The sequence below is a fragment of the Carassius auratus genome, chromosome 42, assembly GCF_003368295.1.
Source record: "Carassius auratus strain Wakin chromosome 42, ASM336829v1, whole genome shotgun sequence".
Classification (NCBI taxonomy): domain Eukaryota; kingdom Metazoa; phylum Chordata; class Actinopteri; order Cypriniformes; family Cyprinidae; genus Carassius; species Carassius auratus.
This window is the reverse complement of record NC_039284.1, coordinates 13221646-13245756: the sequence shown is the minus strand read 5'-3', so window position 1 is coordinate 13245756 and position 24111 is coordinate 13221646. Positions and strand designations below refer to the sequence as shown.

At 36.9% G+C, this 24111-nt stretch overlaps 1 protein-coding gene across 2 annotated transcripts; it reads left to right on the top strand.

Annotated features, from left to right (window-relative positions):
- Positions 1 to 5932: 5932 nt before the first annotated feature.
- Positions 5933 to 23787, top strand: LOC113060705 (kinesin-like protein KIF26B). Of its 2 annotated transcripts, none has more exons than XM_026229829.1 (10): positions 5933 to 6470; positions 7877 to 7970; positions 10339 to 10601; positions 11504 to 11687; positions 12958 to 13117; positions 14832 to 14994; positions 15114 to 18516; positions 21190 to 21392; positions 21466 to 21616; positions 21825 to 23787. In XM_026229829.1, the coding sequence occupies exons 1-10, from the start codon at positions 6267 to 6269 to the stop codon at positions 21971 to 21973; spliced, it is 4974 nt and encodes a 1657-aa protein (XP_026085614.1). In that variant the 5' UTR covers positions 5933 to 6266; the 3' UTR covers positions 21974 to 23787. The 2 variants fall into 2 exon arrangements, with proteins under 2 accessions (XP_026085614.1, XP_026085613.1); XM_026229828.1 differs by having other exon boundaries at positions 5935 to 6470; positions 14832 to 15003.
- Positions 23788 to 24111: the final 324 nt, after the last annotated feature.

Here is a 24111-nt window from a genome sequence, read left to right as displayed (position 1 = left end):
AACTAAGCAATTTGTTTGTGACAGACACTCATACTGTACAGCCAAAATTACTGTATTCCATTTAAAATTCACATTGGTCTACCAGAAGTGGGGTTTAAACCCACAAGAACATTTGTCCATTGGATCTTAAGTCCAATGCCTTAACCTCTCAGCCATCCTGGTTATCATTTTGACATCAAACAACCTTTTGCTTTATTGGTGCTTAAGAACTAAGTAATTCTTAGTAACACAACTTTATACTGTACAGCCAAATTATTGTATTCCATTGAAAATTCACATTGGTCTACCAGGAGTGGTGTTTGAACCCACGTGGGCATTTTTCCATTGGATCTTATGTTCAACGCCTTTACCAATCGGCCATTCTGGCCATTTTTCTATGTGGTCTTAAATCCAATACCTTAATCACTAAGCCACTCTGGTTCTATGCCTGGACTCTTCTCCAGCCTGATTCCAGAGTGGCTGGTTGTGCCCATCTCATCCATACACTTCAGATCAGAAAACAGTCCAGTTGAATCACTAGTAAACCAGAATCATTATACACTAGGGGATATTCCTTTTGACTCAGTCTGTAGCAATTCGGATCATGATATCTAGTGCTAGCACTTCCCAAAAAGTCTAATCAAAAAGAACCAAGTCATATGTCTCTCGGTTTGTCAAAAACATCTTCTGTCAAATTTTTGAAAGTTGATTTTGAGAGACTCATAATTAACCACATGGCAGGTTGTTACCGAGAACTTTCAGTGAGATCATAAAAAGTCATCTTGCATTGGAACAGCTTGCGTTCATCTGTAAACAAGACCCACATTTAGGCTGCATGTTGTGTGTTGTGCTGGCAACCTAAAATGAATAGTTTTCCAGTCAACCGGAACATAAGCAGGATTGTGGGCAATGCAAATTCTGGCATTTGCAGCTGAAAAATGCCACCTTTCTACAGGTACAAAGCTGTAACAGTGGCCTTTGGATATAAGAGAACTGTGTGATAAGATATTAATGGGTGTAGCTGCTCTATACAGCTGCTTTTTGGTGCCCCAAATAAAGAGATCAGCTTTGAGACATAGATGAAAAACACAGATATATCATCCATATTTGCACTGAATAGAACTAATATTTTTTTTAATAAAAAAATATATATATACAATTTACATGTGACATTCTTCTTCCATGTCAATGTGAATATAATTGGGAATTATTCTGAATGTCTATGTGTGAATGATGTTGCCCTTTCATCTCTAGTCTTCCACAGTTCCACACTAATTCACTCAACAATCATGATTTGCACCATTTGACAGTGTGTCTAGATCAAATACCATGATCATCTCCTTTATTTTGCTAATGATAAAGCAACTGATTTTCAAACACATCTGGATGCAAAATTTGTACATATTTGTACAGATCAATAATGTCAAAACAAGTCTATCTGTTCCTAATCCTGTTAGGAAAACTAAGACCAATTCCTCACTATCCAGAACATTTCTTGTGGTTTATAGGAATCCCAGAGTGAGCAGAGCACATGTGAATTCAATAGTCTGAAATATTCATCCCAATATTCTTGTGATAATTTATAAAACAGAATATCAGTTTACACGGCAAGGGAATATGACACCAGCAAATTATTCATAACTTTATATTACATGTAAATTTATTTTTCATTAAACTTTGCAGACTGTCTGGAAGATAACTAAGCTTGATATAAAGTCCTGTTCTGCCCTAATTTATCTATTATAATGAACATATCAACTGCAGGCTTAATGATTCTGTAGAGTAATCCAAGAGGGGATCGTTCAGCCCACTATAAAATATGAGGCTTGCTTTCTCTGGATGGCTACAAGCACATAGTTAAGTAGCTGGCTAAGATCTGTGCATCCCTGGTTCACACTTCAAATGCCATGATATAAATCAAATCAATTGTTAAAATGAAAAGCAAAATCCATTCAGCAAATGCTATTTCAAGTGTGCAATAAGCCATACAAGTGTGCAAATGCTTACACCAGGAAGTGACCTCAAGCTAACAAAGATTCATTAATTTATTCATTTTATCACAAAATCTGTTTATTTTATATGGGCATTACTGAAAACTTAAAATAAAGATAATAACGAGTCAACTGAATCAAAGCGAGTAAGATGTTGATTCAGTAATCTTATTGCACCTTTAACTCGTCCTCTGAATGACTGTTCGCTTTATATATTTTTGATTTCTTTAAAGATCTGGCTCATATGGGTCAGTTGTTCTTAAAGCTGACTAAAAACAAACCGATCATAAGTCATTTGTTTGTGAATTGGTCTACATCATATTATTTGACTCACTAAAAAGAAATGAATCATTAGAGTAATTTGTTAATGAACCAGCCTATACTTGTCACATTATATGTTTATGTGTGCAAGCCGCTGAAACAATTAAGTAGAAAATATTTTTTTGTCACTGTTTTGCTGTACACTGTACTTCTTTTATTAGCCTATATCAAATTCAAATCAAAACCATTTTGATGACTCAATATGAAATATTTTGCAGTGGTGATGAAAATTAAGTTCCGGGGAAACAGTACAGGTAACACTGCAGTCTATGCTGGTTGTTAAAGCAGAAACACTATGCGCTAAAATCACCTTGGGATCATCTGATTGAAAGTAATAGCAAATATGGTTAACAAAAGTTTAGTCAGAAATAAGAAAAATATTATTTCTTTGCATATTTCATCTGGTTATTTGTTACCTTAATATACAGTGACATCCGTTTAAATTATCAAAAGTGTACTTGTTACAAATAATGTAATGAAACATGAAAAATGTATTTATTATAAACTGAGTAGATATCAACCACTTAACCTTTGACTTGCCGTGATGGACAGTCACATGACCAAAATGAATAGAGGAAAGAAACTCTCTGGGGGCAAAACAGGCTTCATTAAAATGAGGACAGCAATTTTCAACTGAACTAACAGATATTTGTACCTTACAGTATTTTTTTTTTTTTTTTTCATTGCAAGTCATTAAGTGTTGAAATTTATCAAGACTTGAATTTAAAAAGTGATTTTTAAATGTTATAAATAGTGATTTTATAATGTCTAAAATATAAATCCAAAAGTAAAACATGAAAAGAACTGTATTACTGAGTGCAAATGGCAGATGAGACAATGAACAATCGTCTGCTTCCATCTACTGGTCATAGTGGGAATATCATGACATTTTCATCTTAACAGTGTTTGTTTTCCACCAGGTAGCACAAATCTGAAAAACAGGTCAAACTTAAAGAAAAATAAATCCCGCTTTTTTCTTTTTATTATTTATTTATTAAAATTTTTGGCTGTGGTATTGAAAATGGGGAGAGGGTTCACACTTTTTGTATCCTTCCGTGCACAAGCTAGTTATTTGGCTTTAGGCAACTGACTTACATATATGTTTCTGTGAGGGTTAGTGTTAGGGGCTATTATATACAGGGGGCTCCCACATTGATCTTGCATACCCCTTCAGCAAATGTGCGGTTGTGACCCTGTATTTAGGGATGGATCAAATTAGGTTTTATAATGTAATGATGAGAAACGATAGCTATGTGGGCACCACTGAGTGAGTGTGTGGGCTTGGCTCTTGCTCCAGTGTTCTTAAAGACCAGTAATAAACCAGACGAGAGCATCTCCTTTAATTAGTCGTGCTGCTTTAGCCAAACTGCTCTCACCCACAAGAGCTGTGAGAGCTCATAGAGAGACCACCACCTCCTCCTCCATCCTGCTGCATATGCTGCCTAATGAGCCCTCATACTGTGATCTTATCCCTGCTTCTGAAAATCAGAGGCTCAGTGCAGGCAATGGGTTGCAAATCACCAAACAGAAGAAATTCTATTTGTGGTAATGGGCTTAGAGATGCCGGATGTGACTAAACAAACCTGGGAGGATTGGATATTGGGAACAGAAAAAGACATGCCTCTTTGTAGTGCAGGGACTGTGGGTGTAGAAAGGGGTTTCATTAAATTCTGTCTGCCAGCACGTTATTAGATCTGAGCCGGTTTGAGGCATTGGTGTTGGGACTTATCACAATGGCTCAGAGAGGAGCTTTACTGTAAAAGTAAACCGCATAGGCTTGTAAAGATAAGTCGAACTGTATCTTCTGTAGATGCATTGCTAGAAATGCTGCCACATAGATTAGGCTGATGCGGCAATGCATGAAATGACAGTATCATTACAGCGTCAAAGGTCAGGCATTCCTCTTTTCCCAGTCTACAAAAGAGCCGTCCTGATTTGTGCTCACATATTCAGCAGGTTAGTCCAGAAGTGTTGTGTGTGATGTGTCTTCAGTAATGCACCTCATGCATAATTCAGGTGGAACTGTAGGCAGGGTTCACTTTGTTATTAAATATCACCAGGATGAAATATTTAACACACCATAATGACATTCCTGGGAGTCTGTTCCCATGCAGGGAAGGCAAAAATTTACAGTTTTTGCTTTTTCTTGTAGTTTCCTGCTTCTCACATCTTTCCTTTAAAAAGTCACACTAGAAATGTCATGGAAAGACATCTGGACTGTGATCAGATTTGCCAAGATACCAAAGATTGCAATACAAAGTCAGAGATTTTAGTATGATTTTAGTATGCATTTCTCTTTAAAATTAATTCAATATATATTTTATTTTATTCTGTTATTGTATATAAAAATGTATTTATTATTTCTGCTAAGGAAATTTAAGAGTAACATCTGACAAGTTGATATTCAAATAAATGTAATTCATTCTTGCATATTAAATTCTCTTGGAGGCTTCTACTTTTATAAATATCTTCTACATTATTTTAAAAAAATATATGAATAGGCTAAATATTAATTAAATTGTGTGTAATGCAAAATAATTCTACACATTATTTTGTGTATTATTATTATACATATAATTTTCTATATAAAATCAATTATACTTATCTATGGGGTTTCAGAAACAATATAAATTACAAAATAAATGCAAATCTAAATATTTTAATTTAATTGCGGAAATGAAAGAGCAATTGGTATAAACCATTTTCATCTATTGTTTAAAAAAAAAAAAAAAAAAAAAAACATTTAATATATTTATCTTGGTGAAATCCACTTGAACTTGTTATTGTTATAGGATTCTCTCTCCTGTCCAGCGGCAATAAAAGGGAAATCTTCTCTACATATGATCTCAAAACACTTATTGATCTACAAATTAGAAAAAAATATATATCTTGAGAAATTCTTTCAAATCTTTGTGCACCTCTAAAACAATCATCTAAAGGTAAACCAACAGTCACAGTGCTTCAGAACAAATAGATTCCTGAATGACTCTGCTACTCTAGAGAAGCAATTTTCCCGCTTTTATCAAAATGTTTATCAGTGTAATGATGATGGTATTATAGTTTCTAATCCATATGGCGTTGAGATTGGATAAAGTAATTATGTCTGCTTCTTTGATTTTTGCTTTGCACTGAGAAGACATGCTGAACTGCTGTAGCTACTGTTCTAAGGTCAGAACAAAATTGTTGTTTGAATATGTACTTAACTTTATTTAAATTTAATCTTTAATGCTTTGATTTCAGTAATTACGTTTCACAGCATGACAGATGTTATAACACATATGGAAGTGTACATACGTTATGTAAGATGATTTATTACATTATTTAAACATAGTTGAAGAATGAGTAAATATTCATCCATAGAGTTAATTTATCTAACATTTGGTGGATGTGAAGTCTGTTTGTAGAGACATATGGACTATACGCAAAAGTTTTTGTAGACTGTGCATGCAAATTGGACTGAAAACGAGTCTATTATTTAGAGAAAGTTCCTCAAACTAAACTTCAGCTGAAGTTACTTGGCGTACCTTTTCCTTAATTTTTTTTTTTTTTTTCATCATTATTGAGATTTAATGCTTGCCTGGTGTCTCCTTGTATTTGACTGTGAACCATTAAAGAGTTATGAACAACTCTCTAAGTAGCACACAGTTCTGTCAAAAATGGTATAAATGGCATAAACATGTTAAAGTTTGGGGTGTTTATAGTTTCAAAAAGTTGTTCAAATCCACTTAAAAAGGCAAGGTGCTCTCATAGGAGAAGTGTTCAGAAAGGAGATGCAAACTTTCCACAATCTGTCAACCCTTGACAAAACCATAAACCTACTTAAAAAGCTTGTTCTCTCCCAAGCAGAATGTTGTTTTGTTCACAAAAACATTGGTTGTGGTGTTACTCACAGAGAGGTTGCTGCTGTGCAACATGACACTTTGATATGCCGTATTACTGAGCAGATGTTGTTGTATTTGTGTGCAGGTTAAAGTGATGGTACGCGTATGTCCTTCATCGCCCGTAAGCGCAGCAGAGTCCAGCTCGTTCCTGAAGGTCGATTCTCGTAAGAAGCAGGTGACCATCATGGATCCAGAAGTGAATTCTCAGCAGAATCAAACTCAGAAATGTGGCAGCTCCAACCAGGTTCCTCCAAAGATGTTTGCATTTGATGCAGCCTTCTCCCATGATGCCTCTCAGGTGAGAGAAAGTTACTACTTTTAAAGAGCAGGTCATATGGTATTTTAAAGTGTCCTAATATTGTATTGCAGCCCCAGACAACAGGTTTAAATGCATCCAAAAAAAAAAAAAAAAGACATTGTAATTTTCTCAGAATACACATTTAATTTTAGAATAATTTTTCAATGATGACGAAACCCTCCCTTCCATAAGCCTACTCTGTTCTGATTGGTCAACTGGCCAAGTCTGTTGTGATTGGTCTTTCGTATACAAAGCGTGTTGGAAACGAAATGTCTATTACAATAATAATTTTTTTGCTCCGGAGGGTTACTTGTAAACAAAGATGCTATAAGTTAACAAAACTAGTATCGATATTACCTTGTCAATTCAAGCCTGAGTCCGAGGATGATTTCTTAGTGCCAAGTTAAAGCTTTGTATGTGGTAATTTACTTGATATTGCATTCTTATTTGAGGGGCACATGTGGGAACTGTGTTAGTATGGCCCAGCTGAAAACACTGTGTCTTCTCTACATGATGTGTTTGTGGGCAGCTAAGAGTGTTCATATTTCGCAGGCAGGAGGGGATTATGTAAATGTGATATCTTGTGACAGAAGATTAAAAAATATGACTCGTTAAGGTGGTTCAGAGTCAACGCTTTCTATTGAGAAACAATATCTTTATTTATCAAGCACTTTTTGATTAACAACTTTGCAGACAGTTTACATTGAAGGTTAGCTACGTTACAAACTGCAAAAAAAAAAAAAAAAGATATTTTTCGAAATACCGTATGACCGGCTCTTTAAAGTTTGTAGTAACTATTAAACATGCAGTGTGTAATTTCTGACACTAGTGTCACCAAACGGATTTGGAAAAACAATCGTTTCATTTTACAAATCAACATGTTGTTAATACAGAGACAGTCTCTCTGGAGCAGCCTGAGGTTCCTCACAATGCTGATTGAGGGGAAAGGCAAAATGGCTTGTTTATATGTCAGTCCTTCTGGGATTTGTACATACAAGGTTACCACCCCAGATCTTTAACCACAAAAAGCATGAATGACATGAATGGGTAATTGATTAAACATGGATAGAAGAACTTTGCACATGGCAAAAAAATTAAAATAAATTAATAAATAAATAAATAAGTGTTTTGTCTTAATGTCCAACTAAAATATCTTTAAAAATTACTTACAAATTATTAATTTAGCAGAAACTTTTATTCAAAATGACTTTGAATTGAAATATATATATTTTTTTACAGTAGGCTACATTCTCTGAAAAGTCTTCTCAAGTAAAAGTTTTTTAGATTTTTTTTAATTGAAAACAAGCCAGAAAAAAAAAATATTAAAAAAATCCTCATGCATTTTTATTTCTTTCAGTTATTTTTGAAGTGCTGAATTTGATTGGCTGTTCCTTGTTTCCTGACAGGCAGAGGTTTGTGCAGGAACTGTGGCTGAGGTCATTCAGTCTGTAGTCAATGGAGCAGACGGCTGTGTATTTTGTTTCGGACACTCCAAACTAGGTAAGAAACAATATGAGATTAGAGTCTTTCTAATAAACCATCATCCTATATTTTAGCATCTCTTTAACATATCAGCCCATCACAAAGAAGCAGAGTTTCAAAACCATACTTTGTGGTATTTAATATATATATATTAAATATATATATAAGATATGCAAGACTAACCCCTGGTGCAAGACTAACCCCTGGTGCTTAAGTACATGAATACTTAAGATGTAATATTTTGAGATATATCAGGCTTGAACACAGAGATTTGATTTTGTTTTTGACCTTCAAATCAAACTAGAGAGTGAAATATTAATCCTATAATACTCCATGACCTCTAGATCCTGCATGTCATGCTGGTTGTGAGGATGCACAGGCAGTATGGTGAATATTCAAATACTGTAGCAGTGTTCTGGAATGAAGCTTTATCTCCTGTCCTGAAACTGCTTGATCAGCCTGGAGGCTAATATATGCTTTATTCCAATAAGTCAGAATGCATAAAATTGAAGGACAAGTTGAAGCCTGTAATGTATTTGTGTGTGTAAAATTTTTAAGAAAGATGCTGTTGTAATTGAATCTCATAAGCTCTTCCTTCCCATCATGCCTCTCTCCATCCAGTCTGATTGAATTACTGACTCTCAGTTCATCTGCGACTGAGTATCCATCTTATTTTGCGCCTGGAAGTAACAGCCTGGTGACTTTAATTGATGTGAAAGACCATTTTCAGCAGAGCATATTTGATGTGTTACAATCACGACATAAAATAAATAATGAAATTAAAAAAGAAAATGCATCAAAACAAATAATAACAAAATAAATTATATGTTAACTATGTGGACAGGTATTTCACCTCATAGCTGTATTTGGAAAGATGGTAAATATGCAGAATCTACTTAAGCATGCTTTATTGAACCAATCTATATCCAGAACTGTTTTATTGGCATCTACAACTTTGTTGAGTTAATTGGTGGGTTTTTGTTAAATGTGAGCCAAAATCATCACAATTAGAAGAACCAAAAGCTTAAACTACTTCAGTCTGTGTGCATTGAATTTATTTAATAACGAGTTTGACAATTTTAGTTGAATTAGTGAAATAAATGAACCTCTCCACGACATTCTAATTTATTGAAATGCACCTGCACATTGAAGTACAAAAATATTTTTAATTTAAAAAAAAAATCCTAATAAAAATGACAAAAGCACATAGAAATTTCAAGTGGAAACTGCAAATATAACTGTAAAAGCTCATTTAAAATATTTTACTATAATAGTATATTAATAATCCTAAAATAGTACTGGGTGGGAAATATTGTAATGAATCAGGATATAAAGGTATTTTGAAGTCTTTTCAGCCTGTTAATATTTTGATGCAGTTTTTCCATTAGCAGCTCTCTTGTGAAATCAATGAAGCACCTGACACAATAGCACAACACCTTAAACATGAAAGTGCTACTTTTTTGAATTACCATCTTTTTAAAAAACAAAGTATAAAAAATCTCCCTCAGGTGTGTCATATTAGATTGTGAATACATGTATTATCTGCTGCATCATTCTGCACAATTGCAGAATTGGCTTTTTTTTTTTTTTTTTTTTATGAACGGTTTTGATGTTTAAATTGTTGTGCGTATATGTCCTATATCGGCAGATATTATCTCTGATTCCTGTTTCTGTTTTCTCTTTCCCACCCAAACTAGAGGAATCCGTCTTTTGAAGTTCAGTCTGGTCTGAATGTGTGCTGTGACATATGGCTTTGTTTAGTGGCTCCTTTCATGTCAACAGCAGGGGTATTTATGCATGTGACTGTGTTTGAGGGCAATGTCCAGAAATGAATCGAGGGACGCTGCCAATCAACAGGCTGTTGTTCTCGTTCTGGTCCTGCGGGTGAACCTGCATTAATGCCCAGTGCTGCCCACACGCCGTATGTGCTTACTCAACCACACTAAGACATATGGCAAATGTCAGTGGACTGTCAACCAAGGGCTTTTCTGGAAATAAAAACCCATTTAAGGCAGACAAAACATTCTTCAGACTAGGCACGGTACATTTTCCGACTATATTTCTAAACGTGATTATGCTAATCTTGTCAGTTTTCAAGCTTTAATGGATTTTTAAATGTGTTTGTCTAGCGTGTGTGTGACATCTGTCACTGTGGTTTATGCCATAGTGCTGGTCTGCAAGCTAAATATCATATTAGAAAGTGTGAAATAGACCACATGTACTGGTGTAATGCTCCTGAAAGGCACCATGGCTTTTAGCACCTGACCTATTTTAACTCTACCGTTCCACTCTGTGCTGTCAAAAGGCCTGTCAATCATTATAACGCAAGAAATGTGACTGTATGCAAAGTGATCCATCACCAACTCGATTCTCGGTCTGGTCGCAGGCAAATCCTACACTATGATCGGCAAGGACGACTCCATGCAGAGTTTAGGGATCATCCCGTGTGCCATCTCCTGGCTCTTCAAACTGATCAACGAGTGCAAGGAAAAGACAGGCGCACGCTTCTCTGTACGAGTGTCGGCTGTGGAGGTCTGGGGAAAAGACGAGAACCTGAAAGATCTGTTGTCGGAGGTGGCGACAGGCAGTTTGCAGGACGGTCAGTCTCCAGGAGTCTATCTCTGCGAGGACCCCATCTGTGGGATGCAGGTAAGATAGTCGTTCTGATCATCAGTGTTGTTCAAATTATACAGTATATTGTTGATGATATATGTGCAGTATATTATTGATTGATATTAAAATGCTGGGAAAATCTCAGTATATCATTTTAATTGAAATTTCGTTATGAAGTAAATAACTTACGGTAAGGTGAAGTGTATAATATTTTTTTTTACAATGTGTACATTTCTATCCGAACTTAATATGCTACCATAAATCAGCCTTTTTGATTTCCTGAAAAATGTCAAAACTGTGGCACTATAAAAAAAGCAATGTTGTCTCAACCAATGCCGTGGGTTTGAGGCCAGTGCTATTTTAGAATTATTTAAATATTATTATAGTTTTAATTAATAAATTAGCTTTTATTTTTATATTTTCAGTTTTCACTTGAATTAAATTTGTCAATTTGTAAAGTGCTTTTAATTTATTTTTAAACATTATTTTATCTTATTATTTTATTTTATTTTTAATCATTTTGGCTTTAGTTAACAATAACAACATTGTTTAGTGCAGGACTTTCTGTTTGCCTGAACACTAGTAGGCAGGAAAAGCGTCTGCTTTTCTATTCTGTTTGTTAGTGATGTAGAAGTTACACACTTCAACTATAAGATCCTTTACGACAGGCACACTTTTTGCCTTATTTTGGAAAACCCATAGTGTAAAAAACAATAACAAGCATGACAAGCAGCTTCCAGTAAAGATGGCATTGTTGAGTAAAATGCTAATACATGATGAGAGGATTAGTTGAGCAGAGGCAACCCCTGTCTCTGTAATCCTCAAACGTACACTAATCTAATCTTGGACTGATATCACACAACAATGGATTGTAATGCCCTCACTTCTCCTGTTACTCCAATAGTCAGTCTTATAACATCTTCTGTGTTTTTACACAGTTACAGAATCAGAGTGAGTTGCGCGCTCCTACGGCTGAGAAGGCAGCCTTCTTCTTGGATGCTGCCATTGCTGCACGTTACAGCAGTAAGCCAGACTACGATGAAGAGGAGCACCGTAACTCTCACATGCTCTTCACCTTACACATTTACCAGTATCGAATGGAAAAGACCGGCAAAGGTGGAAGTGAGTATTATTAGGTTAGAGAGAGTTTCAATAGAAACTCAACATGAACTAGAGCAGAGGTTCTCGACTGCATGGTTTTTGGTCCATGACCTGTTTTTTTACATTCCATTTTTTTTTCTATTGCTGGTTAACCATGTTAAGATACTTTTATGATGGACACCAGTATCTTTATCTGTACTAGTCTTATATCAGCAGTATCTGTTCTTTTCCACAGTTGATTTCAAACTTTCTCATTATACTTCCAAATGTTGCATGTGTGGTTTATAAATAGTCTGCTGCTGATTATCTTTGAGAGGGGTGTGATAACAGACAAAAAAAGAAGAAAAAATAGTTAATGTGAGATGTACAATCTGATCTAAAAGCTGCCAAGCTAAAATTAGCTATTTATGGAGAACAGTGCTAATTGATCTTATCACAAAAAAAAAAAAAACAAAACAAAAAATTCTGTTTGGCACACGTGAGTCCTGCCTTTTATAGAAAGAACAGAAAGTAAATAGAAAAAGAATTGAAAGTACAACCAGATGTGTTAGCATGGGCGTTTAGGGTATTTGAGAAACTTGAATTACCTCCAAACTGTGCGTAATGAGCTATTGTAAACGGTGTCATGAAACACACTTAGGATGTTTCCAAGGTTCACTTACATAATAGACACACATAGAAATATTTCACAGGTTGAAATATAAGTTCCTTAACCTCAGTGTTTTCTCTAATACATTTCATTTACCTTTATTAGTTTTTTGTTAGGTTACAATAATACTTCATTATGGAATTGGATGTTCATCATGAGGCTTTCAACAGTTTTTATACTTTTTTTCAGTTTCTCTATATCCTATTGCTTTTCCTACACTACAATGCATTTATTTGACCAAAAATACAGTAAAAATAGTCATTTAATAAAAATGTAAAATAACTATTTTCGAGTTGAATTTATTTAAAATGTAATTTATTCATGTGATGCAAAACTGAAACATTTATTATTAGCATCCAGTTTGATGAAGCCTTTTTTAGGATTTAAAGGTGTTTTTTTTATATTGTTATAAATGTTAAACATTATAAAAATGTCTTTGTCGAAAAGAAGTATTAAAGCATTTTTTTTAAAAGTCTTACTTATGGTAGTGTAACATATCACTCCAGCTGTGTCATTTCAGATTGTCACTATGGTGCCTGAAGTATAAAGTATATCATATGTTAGTTAAGAGAATGTTGAATAAAGAAAATGTTAGAACCTATTAGAGTTCGTTGTAACTGACTCTCTGGCTCTTTTGCTTAGTGTCAGGAGGCAGGAGCCGACTGCACCTCATCGATCTTGGCAGCTGTGTTAAGGTTTTGAGCAAGACCCGTGACAGCACTACAGGACTCTGCCTCTCTCTGTCTGCTCTGGGGAATGTCATCCTGGCTTTAGTAAATGGCAGCAAGCACATCCCTTACAAGTAAGACTTTTACCTTTCACTTGACTCATCATATGATTTCAGTCAAAAACACATTGGGTTAGACTTTTCAGTCTCATACAAATATGTTGTAATCTCAAAGTCAAGATTACGATTATACTGCTCTGGGTGAAGTCATTCACCGGTCGCTAAACTCATTAAGATGCAACATGTTTAGCCTTCATATCTCCGCTGAATATCATTAATTCTTCTCAAACACACCTCATATGAATAATATATATACAACTGACATTTTTCAGTCTTTGATGTTAGCAATTATTAGTGGATTCTAATGTTACGTTGAATCTGCACAGAGAATGTACCGTTATCGCTCCTCAGGGGTAATATAGCTAATTGAATTAGCTTGTGCCAGGCAGCTATAGAGACAGATGCCGTTTCACATTCGCTGGGATTCATTTAACGTTCTTAATGCAGACCATTTCTCTGCATCTGCTGTTTTATTTCTTTAAGCAGCATGTTAATGTGAGTTAAACAGACAACTTCGAGAAGGTGCCGTGTATCATCTAGCAGTTTCTTTTTCTTTTCTTTTTTATCTGCAGTGCTTCCATTTACCTCCTTCAAGGCACATTTGCATTTTTATGCCATGGCTCCCTAATTTAATCATGGCGAATTTACATTGCAGAGCATCATGGGGTTTAAGGCTGGATACGCAACAGCTCTTGAGAGCTGAAATATACAGTAATTAGGGTTTAAAGCCTTTTAAGGAGGAATGCAACATTTGCACTAGATAAATTGAATTAATATGCATGCGTCATAAATGAATATAAATTTACACAAGTCACTAATTTTAGATAGTGATTTAATTAGTGCTAAATATCTTGGTTGCTTTTAATTCCTCTAATTGGATGACTTAACTTCTATGATTTAATGGCAAATGTAGAATATTGTTCATAATTATTATCAATTCATTATTAATTATTGATTTTATGATACTAAAATGTGTTGTCCAGTTTGTGGCATAATATTAGTAGCAATAACCAGAAACCATTCACATGTGTTGTGCAATAAGTGTTATTTTATTTTGAGTGTTACATATTTTGCCAAGAGGTGAATGTTATTTAATAGGATTTCTCAGATAACTTTATTTTTGTTACATCATGGCTGGTAATTATGCTTGTATAATTTGTGATTAGTTTTCACGTGATCACTGTTAATGACCACTTAAGATTGACTACACACTTCACTAACCATTTTTAAGCACATCATCCGACATCAAACAAATTAGCAAAGAATATCACTGTAATCACATTACTGTACACTCTGTTGTATTCTGGGACAACGTTTTTGCTTCAAATTATTTTGTAATACTAGCGGACTCATTGTTGAAAAGCAGCTTTATATGTCACCTCTAATGGTTGCCATGGGGAAGGCAGACAGAACAGGAAATGCCAATCTGTGTCTCTCTTTCCCTGTAAAGAGAGACTGTCTGGCAGCCAAGGTTTTTGAATCAGGGTCAGCATATAAATGCCCAAAGAGTTATCCATTCTTATTATTAACATTGCTAGAAGTGGTGCAGGTATTCATTAAAAAGGAGTTATTTCAATAAAGCCTTGATTTTTGAATGCATCCATTTTCCAAATACATTTTATTCTGAAAAGGTTAACAAATTTTACAAAACATGTATCTTCACTTTTAAACATTTGGTTACACAACTATCATTTTGCCAACTAATGCGCTTCCATTTTTTTGTTCACAGAGATAGTAAGCTAACAATGCTGTTACGTGAGTCCCTGGGAAATATGAATTGTCGCACGACTATGATAGCCCACATTTCCTCATCACCCAGCAACTTCTCAGAGACACTCTCTACTCTTCAAATCGCCTCTCGTGTTCTTAGGCTGAAGAAGAAGAAGGCTAAAGTAAGCATGGTATGATCTTGTCTTTCATTTTATTGAACTTTCTTTTAGCATAGAATGACTCACCATTGTATTTTATGTTTATTACTTTTAAAATGCAGTGTTTTTTTTTTTTTTTGTAGCAATACACATCCAGTTCCTCTGGTGGTGAGAGCTCATGTGAGGAAGGAAGAATGCGTCGCCCAACACAGCTGAGAACTATCCATTCTAGAAATGTTGTTGATTCAGAGATGCCCCTGCTACACCTCTCCAGTGACCCTGAAGATTATTCCAGCAGCGAACAGTCATGTGACACAGTTATCTATGTAGGTCCAAATGGCTCAGCCCTTTCAGACAAAGAGCTAACAGACAACGAAGGTCCTCCAGAGTTTGTTCCTATCATCCCATCCCTACATAAAAATAAAGCAGATCTTGGCCAGACTTCTTTGACATCACAACCATCTCAACAGGTTGTAGCCCCACAAGTTCAGGCCTCACAGTCTGTACAACACTTGCAGACAATTCATCCCCGGCCACTTCCACCTTTGTCAGAGGAAGGTGCTGAGCCAGGTAAAAAAGAAAAAGACTGTCTTAAGTGCAACACTTTTGCAGAGCTCCAAGAGAGGCTGGGCTGCATTGATGGAAGAGAAGAGGTTACGAAATTCCCTTTTGAAGAAGTCTCTGCCAACAGAGCTGCCAAATTTGACCCTGACCACGGTCAAATTGTTAAAGGGGGTCAGCAATCCAGTTCTCCAAAGAGGATCTCTGACCAGCAACTGGAGGAGATCCGTGAGGTGGTTGAAGAAGCAGAGATTGCTCAGTCAATAATTGAAAGCTTGACACAGTCTTCAACAGGCAGTTGTGGACTCTCAAGCAGCAGAAGTGTGACTGGCAGCAGTGGTATTGGGCAACTAACTCCTCTTCACAGAGCGAAGAGCTCCAGTTTAACTGACAGCAAAGAATCCATCAGTGGTGGAAGCAGCAGTGAGAGTAAACCTCGTCCTATGGGCTCCCCACGGTTGGGCATTGCCAGTCTTACGAAAACCTCAGAATACAAACCACCATCCTCTCCCTCTCATCGCTGCAAAGTGTACACCCAGAAAGGAATAATGCCTGGCACACCACCTCACTCCTCACATAATCTTAATAAAGACTCTAGAAAATCATCTACTGAGTCTTTGCTTAATCCTGAGTCTAGAAACTCTCCGTTGGGGATGAGTCCACAAGTCCTAAAGAGATCTTTATCATCCAATAGCCTTGGATCAGCTGAGACACTGTGTGATGATGTTCCTCAGCTGCCTTTGGACAGTAAGAAAAATGTGAATGATGCCACAGTTACACTGGAGCATCCTTTGGAACCCAATGGAGAGGATGAGCTGGTGTTTACCGTTGTGGAAAAGCTGACAATTAGTGGGGTAATGGAAAATGGTAGACCGACCAGTATTATCAGCTTTAACAGTGACTGCTCCGTGCAGGCTATGGCATCGGGTTCAAGACCTGTAAGTATAATTAGCAGCATGAGTGAAGACGTAGAACATTACACTACTGTTCCCTGCACTACGACCACCACTATCTCACAATTCAACATTTCTAAATTCCTGCCTCTCAGCAAGATAGAAGGGGACACCCAGGCTAGTTGTCGATCCTCAATCAGCTCATGGCTGAGTGAAATGAGTAATGGCAGTGATGGCGACCAGTCATGTCATAGCTTTGTTGCCCAACAGTGCTTTGGACAAGGTGAGGAAGTGGCTGAAGACAGGCTTTTAGAAATTCAAGAAGAAGGTGACATAGACCCTGAGTCAACTGAACAAAAGAAATCAGACAAAGAGAGTGATTCCAATAAAACCGAAGTGAATGATAAAAACACAGCTAAACACAAAATAGACAAGCTGTCCTTCACCTCAAGTGGCTATGTTCCTTTTAAGACTAATATCACAACTCACCCATGTGCTGCTGTTAATCCAATGGTTGTGCAGGACGACTTAGAAACCAAAACCTCTCTAGTCAAAGATACCAAATCACCATGTGTTCCAATCTCAAGTGAGATACATTTTGATGACCCTTGGATGAAAAGGGAGGGATGTGAAGAGACCAAGCCTTTGGAGATGGTCTGTGATATCAAGTCAGAGAATAGAACATCTGATTCTGTAAAAAGGAAATGTCAGATTGACAAGCACAGGTCAAGTGAAGCAGCAAGTTCCCCTGATTCCATGAACCGGGTGTTGGATGGCTGTGAGATGGTCTTCAATGCATCTGAAAGCATAATTCAAGTGTACTCTGCAGACATCCTCAGGACGGGTAGTCTCCCTCGTGCATGGCATCGCTTGAATAAGCAAGACGATCTGGAAGACCCTACATATCGTTACATGAGTGGAGAGTATAAAAGCCTTGGGGTTACCACTTCCACTCCCTGCAGTCCAAGAGCCACACTTGAAAGAAGAAGTTCAGCAGGGAGGCAAGGAATCTTTGGTCGTCAGAAAGGAATCCCACCATTGCCACCTGTAAGGAAGTCTAGCCTTGACCAAAGGAATCGAGCAAGTCCACAGCATAATCCAGGAAATTCTCAGACACCAAACCAGCATCTTTCTTTCCTTGGCAGCACACCTGAAGATCTGGCCAGTAAACATAAAGGACCAAATGTAGAGAGCAGCAGACTCTTCAGTGCCAAACTTGAGCAGTTAGCAAACAGAACAAATTCCTTAGGGAGGTCTCATGGGGCACATTATAACTGTCATTCCTTAGAGAGGGCTGAGAGTTTGAACTCTCTAGGCTCTAAGGGAGGAGTTACAAAAGACAGTACAATGCCAAGGACAGGTAGGAGCATCACCCGTTTTTTGCTCTCATCACCTACCAGTGGACCAAATGGTAATAATAATGCCCCACAATCACCCAAAGCAAGTCAATCCAAAATCTCTGCTGTTAGCAAACTCCTTATGGCAAGTCCCAAAGCTCGAAGCTTATCAACCTCTAGCACAAAGACCCTAAGTTTTTCCACCAAGTCCCTCCCACAGTCCGTAAACCGAAGCTCAAGTTTGCCTTCAAATGGAAAGAACCAGAACCAAAATTCATGGTCAACTCAGTCCTTAAGTCGCAGCAGGGGGACAGGGTTAGTATCTAAGCTACCATTAAGAGCAGTGAATGGACGAATCTCTGAGCTCCTTCAAGGTAGTGGCAGCTCTCGTGCTACCCAAGGACGTGGGGCTTCAGACACTGAGGAGAGAGGAGCAGCAGTCCAAGGAGAGGAAAGGCCAGTGGTCCATACTTTGCCCTCACCTTACAGTAAGATCACTGCTCCAAGAAGGCCTCACCGTTGCAGTAGCGGACATGCCAGTGACAACAGCAGTGTTCTAAGTGGAGAGCTTCCTCCAGCCATGGGAAAGACTGCTTTGTTCTACCACAGTGGTGGCAGCAGTGGCTATGAGAGTATGATACGAGACAGCGAGGCCACAGGAAGCACATCATCTGCTCATGACTCGATGAGTGAAAACAGCAGCTCTGTTAGTGGTCGCAGGAGCCTTAAGAATTCAAAGAAAAGAAGTAATACAGGTAAGCAAATATCTGATGCTAAAAACTATGCTTATGTATGCTTAAAATCCATAATACAACATAAAAATGTAAACATATTTAACTATTAGATTTTTTGCTGTGTAATACAATTAGGGTGACCACCTGCTAATAGGCCCACGGGGGGACAAGGGGTATGTTTCTGAGGGACAATGTGGGACACTGCCTTGCACGGTGGTGCCCCCACCCCATGGGCAGACTCACTGTTAGTGGTTTACCCATTTCTAGCACATACCACCTTACATGGTATATTAATAATGCCATATTCCCCTAAACATGTGTAATTGCTGATGTACTGTATGCTTATGACAGAATCGACAAATGCACTTCCACTTACGATTTACTTTAGCTATTTAATTTTATTTATTTTTCATTACAATTTATTCACTTTAAGAATAAATTACTGCTCATATACAGCATTCGTGTTGAACAAGAGTGAATGATTTGTCCAGGGTTTTTTTTCTCTCATGTTTTTGTAATGTTTGGGAAGCCAGAATGCACATGCATCAACAGAAACGGTTTGGGTTTATTTCAGCGAACTATTCATCCCTATTACCTCAATAATCAATCAATTACAGGCCTAAAACAATCATGCCCGAGCAGACGGATATTAGTACATCTCATCACACCGGCACCCGCGTCTAAATCAGTTGTATGGTCTGGTTTTCAGTCTTTTTTTTCAATTGATTTGCATTTCAGTGTGTCAAATAAGTATTTGATCCCCAACCCAACTTAGTACTTGATGGAGAAACCCTTACTGGAAAGCACAGAGGTCAGAAGTTTCTTGTAGTTGGTCATCAGGTTTGCACAGATTTCAGGAGGGATTTTGGTCCAAATCCTCCTTGCAGATTATCTTTAAGGTTTCTTTCAAAGTATTCAAAGTATCAGCTCCCCACACAGATTTTCTATTTCTTTTTGAGCCACTCCTTTGTTGCCTTGGCGGTATGTTTTTGGTAATGGTCATGCTGGAAGACCCATCCACAGTGTTCTGGCTGAGGGAAGGAAGTTCTCATTCAAAAATCTTATTCAATGCGGTGAAGTCATCCTGTACCCTTAGAAGAGGGTCTTGTGGCCCATCCCAGACTTCTTGTCGCTGACGTCCTTTGACAGCTCTTTGCTCATGGTGATGGAGAGGTAGGAATGTAAGATTAAGATTGTCTAGACAGGTGTCTTTTATACACATAATAAACTGACATAAGACTACTGACATTTACTACTTTCTTAAAGTGACAAAATTAATATGTGTTCTACATGGTACATAACCAACCTGTTGGAGCAAGAATTCTTGCTGGGTGGTAGGGGATAAAATATTTATTTGACTCACTGAAATGCAAATCAATTTATAACCTCTATATAATGTTTTTTTTTTTTTCTTGTTGATATTCTGATTCCATTCATATAAACCAACCATAAAAATTATAGACCAGCAGGGGATCAAATAATTATTTTCCCCACTGTGTTGTGTGTGCGTGTGTGTATGTGTATATATATATATATATATATATATATATATATATATATATATATATATATATATATATATATATATATATATATATATATACAAACACACACACACACACACACACACACAAACACATATACACAGATATTAATTTGTTTGTTAATTTATTTATTTTTTATTCTATGTGTGTAGTCTGCTACTCAATTTTGGCAAATATATTTAATGGCTCATCGTGGAATCCATCTTTCTGCATTACAAAAGTTCAAAGATCTCAGCACAGTTAATGTAATCCCTAATGAATTGTGCTCAAGAAAATGTATTGTACTACAAAGCTTTCAGGACTCATTCCAGATTATAGTTGGAAGAAACAGGACTTTTTAAACCGCTCTCCTTCCCTTTACATGCTCGGATGATCTGTAATGATACTGACTGATAGCAGTTGCCAAACTTAGCTGTGGGTGGTCTTTCAATATTTAGTGCTGCATAAATTCCCAAATACACTCCTCTCCCATTTCCTCAGGCAAAGAGTTTTCTCTATTTCTTGCCACCACAAACCTTTGCATGGTGGGAAAAACTGAAAATTTAAATCTTTTCTCAGACACAAAAGATAGACCAGTACACGTTGAACTGGAAAGAAAAGTAGTATTGTAATTGTTGCAATACTTTATTTGAAAAGGCATTTGCAAGGATAAAAAAGCACTACCAGAGTTAAAATTTACATCTGCCAACCACCAACGTTTTCCTGAACTCAGAGCTCTGTCTCTCCGAGGCAATGAGGGAAGACTGAAAGTTTGACCTTTTCAGTGCTGTTTTCAGACCAAATGACTAGCTGAGAGACATTAATATTAACCTGTTCCTTGGTTCAAAATCAGATCACTTATCAGTAGACCTGGAAATGTCAATTTCTATGCAAATTGGGGAACTACTTCTGGTAAATTCCCTATTGTAGACTTGGTTCCCCCAGACTGGTCAGATAAGATACTCTCCTGCTATTATCTCAGTGGTTTTTTTTCGTTACACAGCTGCATCGAATTGTTGCGACTCTGTGTAGGTTCAATTTTGGCGCAGCAGCACTGTAGCACACTTTGATACTTTTTTTGTCTTTTCACTTGGTTTAGTTATAACACAACTCAAGATTGATAAAAATATGTTTATATAGCGCTCATAATATGGCATTATTTGATCCCTAGGGTCCCAGAGACGCCGTCTAATCCCTAACCTCACCTTAGACACCACCTCTCCCGTGAGAAAGCCACTCATCAGTCCAGGAGTACGCTGGGTGGATGGCCCCCTCCGGCCAACACAGAGGTGTTTAGCTGAACCTTTTGAGATTAAGGTCTATGAGATTGATGATGTTGAACGTCTACAGAGGAGGCGGACCGTAGGCAATAAGGTAAAAGTGTTTTTACAGCAGTTCTTGTCAATGCTTTAGAAAGATGTATGACTTATTGTTCTTGTGCCCTTAGGAAGTGGTATACTTTAGTGCCAAACTGAAGATCTCAGAGCATCGGCAACAGAGAATCTCAGAGGTGCGGGCCAAGTATGATTGGCTGAAGAAGGAACTAGAGCAAACCAAACAATATCTTATGCTGGAGCCAGAGAAATGGACCACTGAATGTAAGTCACTTGCACACTTTGGGTTGATATTAATGGTACCATTTCTAGTCCAAGAAATGATCATATATGAACAAAATAAAATTAATTGCAACATTCACCAAATAACTATGCAACCTGCAGGCATTGTAAAATGTTCTTCAAGACAAAAGTGTGCAGTGTGCTGGTTTTAACTTCTGTCAGTTAACATCCGTTTCCTTCATTTTTGCAGTTGACCTTCAACAGATGTGTGAAGTGGGCTCTCTGGAATATTTGGAAGCTCTGGAGTTTGTCACGGAACGACTGGAGAATCGGGTCAACTTCTGCAAAGCTCATCTGATGATGATCACATGCTTTGACATCACCTGTCGGCGACGGTAAAAGATTCGCCAAGTATTATGGACAGTTGGAAAAGGAAAAGACTCAGCAGGGTGTATGTGAGCAAGTTACAAAGTTGAAAATGTTGAAATGATTAGGAAAATATATAGGCTTAAATTTTTTCTAAAATGGATTTTGGTGGGGAATGGAAATGCTGGACTTGGAGAGTTGATGAAAAGAAAAGAAACGTTGTCCCACATAGATGGATAAGCACTTTGGAACTTCAGAGTCGTTGTTTGCAAAAATGGATTGCTCGCTTGCAGTGAATAAAATAAATATATTGCCATATGTGGATAAAAGAACAGATTGTTAAAGAAGATAAATAAAAACAGAACAAAAAGGACAAGTGCCTTGTGAACACTTCAATATCTTGGAAACCTATGGACAAAAATCCATATTTGTGTACAGATGGTGCTAGCTTAAAAAAACATGGATACAAACAAACAAACAAAAGTTTAAAAAGTATCAAAAAAAGAAAACACTGCTTGTTAAATCTCTTATTCTGTCTTGGTATTTGTATTGTTATACACTAGTCACATTCAACATGAACTGTTACATGTGTTTTATATGATTTTTTGTATTCTTGGACACACTGAGACCACATAGAGTGTTTCGTATTCCATGGAATAGCACAGCAGGACATCTCGAAGAATTATTCTGGCATCGACTCATTGATTTTTCACATCCCCCCGCAGTTATGTTGGCATTTTCAGCAGCGTGATGCCTCGCGCCTGGCCACTCCAAAGTGAGACGGTTGAGAGGCGAGAAGAATCCTCAGTCTGGCCGGACCAACAAGGATCTCTTTTATCAATAATGCATCCCTACTTCTTGAGCATTTTTAAAACAAAACGTCCTAGTATAATATCGTTCGTTAAATACAACTTTAGTAGAACTTGCCAAATGTAGTCTTTTGCATTGCATTCCAGATCAAATTGGTGCATATGTCTGCTCATTGGCCTTCTCTCTATGTGGTCTCATTGTAAGTGTGCTGACACTTTGGTATAAATCTGTTTATATATACTGTATATATATATATGGTGCTTGAGACAGTTTCAGCTCTAAATGTTTATAGCCTGTTTCTGGTACTTACTAAAGACTTCATATGCTTTTCCATTCCCGCTTCACTCCTCCTGCCTGCCCTGACCCTCGCCAAAGCAAAGGGGAGCAACTTTCCTGCTGTCCTTTTGCCATTGTAATGAATGAAGGATATTATTTATTTTTAACCTCAGGAGGCCTGTATGACAGAGATGCTTAGATTCTATAATTTATTTAACCTGCAAAGCACTATGCATTAAAATTGTACAGTAGCTAAAATTCATGCCATATATATCTATATAAAATGTACTTATATATTTCACTTTTGTTCTTTGTTTTTGCATTTTTTTGTATTCGCATCTATTGCCAAATCATGGGAGACGAGAGAACAAGCAATTTCCATGTTTATTCATGAAATGTTTTTCATCACAACCCGTCACATTCTTCAGCATCTGTGGATCGTTTAAGTAATGCATTGTGTGATATGCTGTACAATGTGAAACGAATATTTCCATAATGCGCTTTAATGTTCAGGAACATGGTTGCCAAACTAAGGCCTCGCTTCCTTTCACTAATTCATGTGACTAGAAAGGAAAAGCAAAAAAGACAGTTTGGCCCTACAGATGGATAAGAGAAGATGAGAAAAGTTGTCAGCATATTGCTTCATGTTAATACTGCGACAGTCGGCATGATTTCTTGTTCTATGAGGAAAAACAAAGTCTGAATGAGAGTTTGATTGACATACGGACTGATGTAAATAAAAGATGTTTCAGAAGCAGCAATCTTTTTTCTGCCTTATTCTGCACAACTAATTAATAACTAAAACTATTTGAATCTTCTCTTAAAACATTTCTCAGATACTATATATATATATATATATATATATATATATATATATATATATATATTTTTTTTATTATTAATTATTTTAATTCAGTATACCCCAAGCTTCATTTTAGATGTCTTAAACTGCTTGCAGATGAGATTGATCTTCATCAGCTTTAATGAACAGCCATAAACCACAGATGCAGTTCACTAGAAAATCATATCAGACATCAAAGGAACACGGAACAAGGGATTTTACAAGTATATGATAATTCACCCTA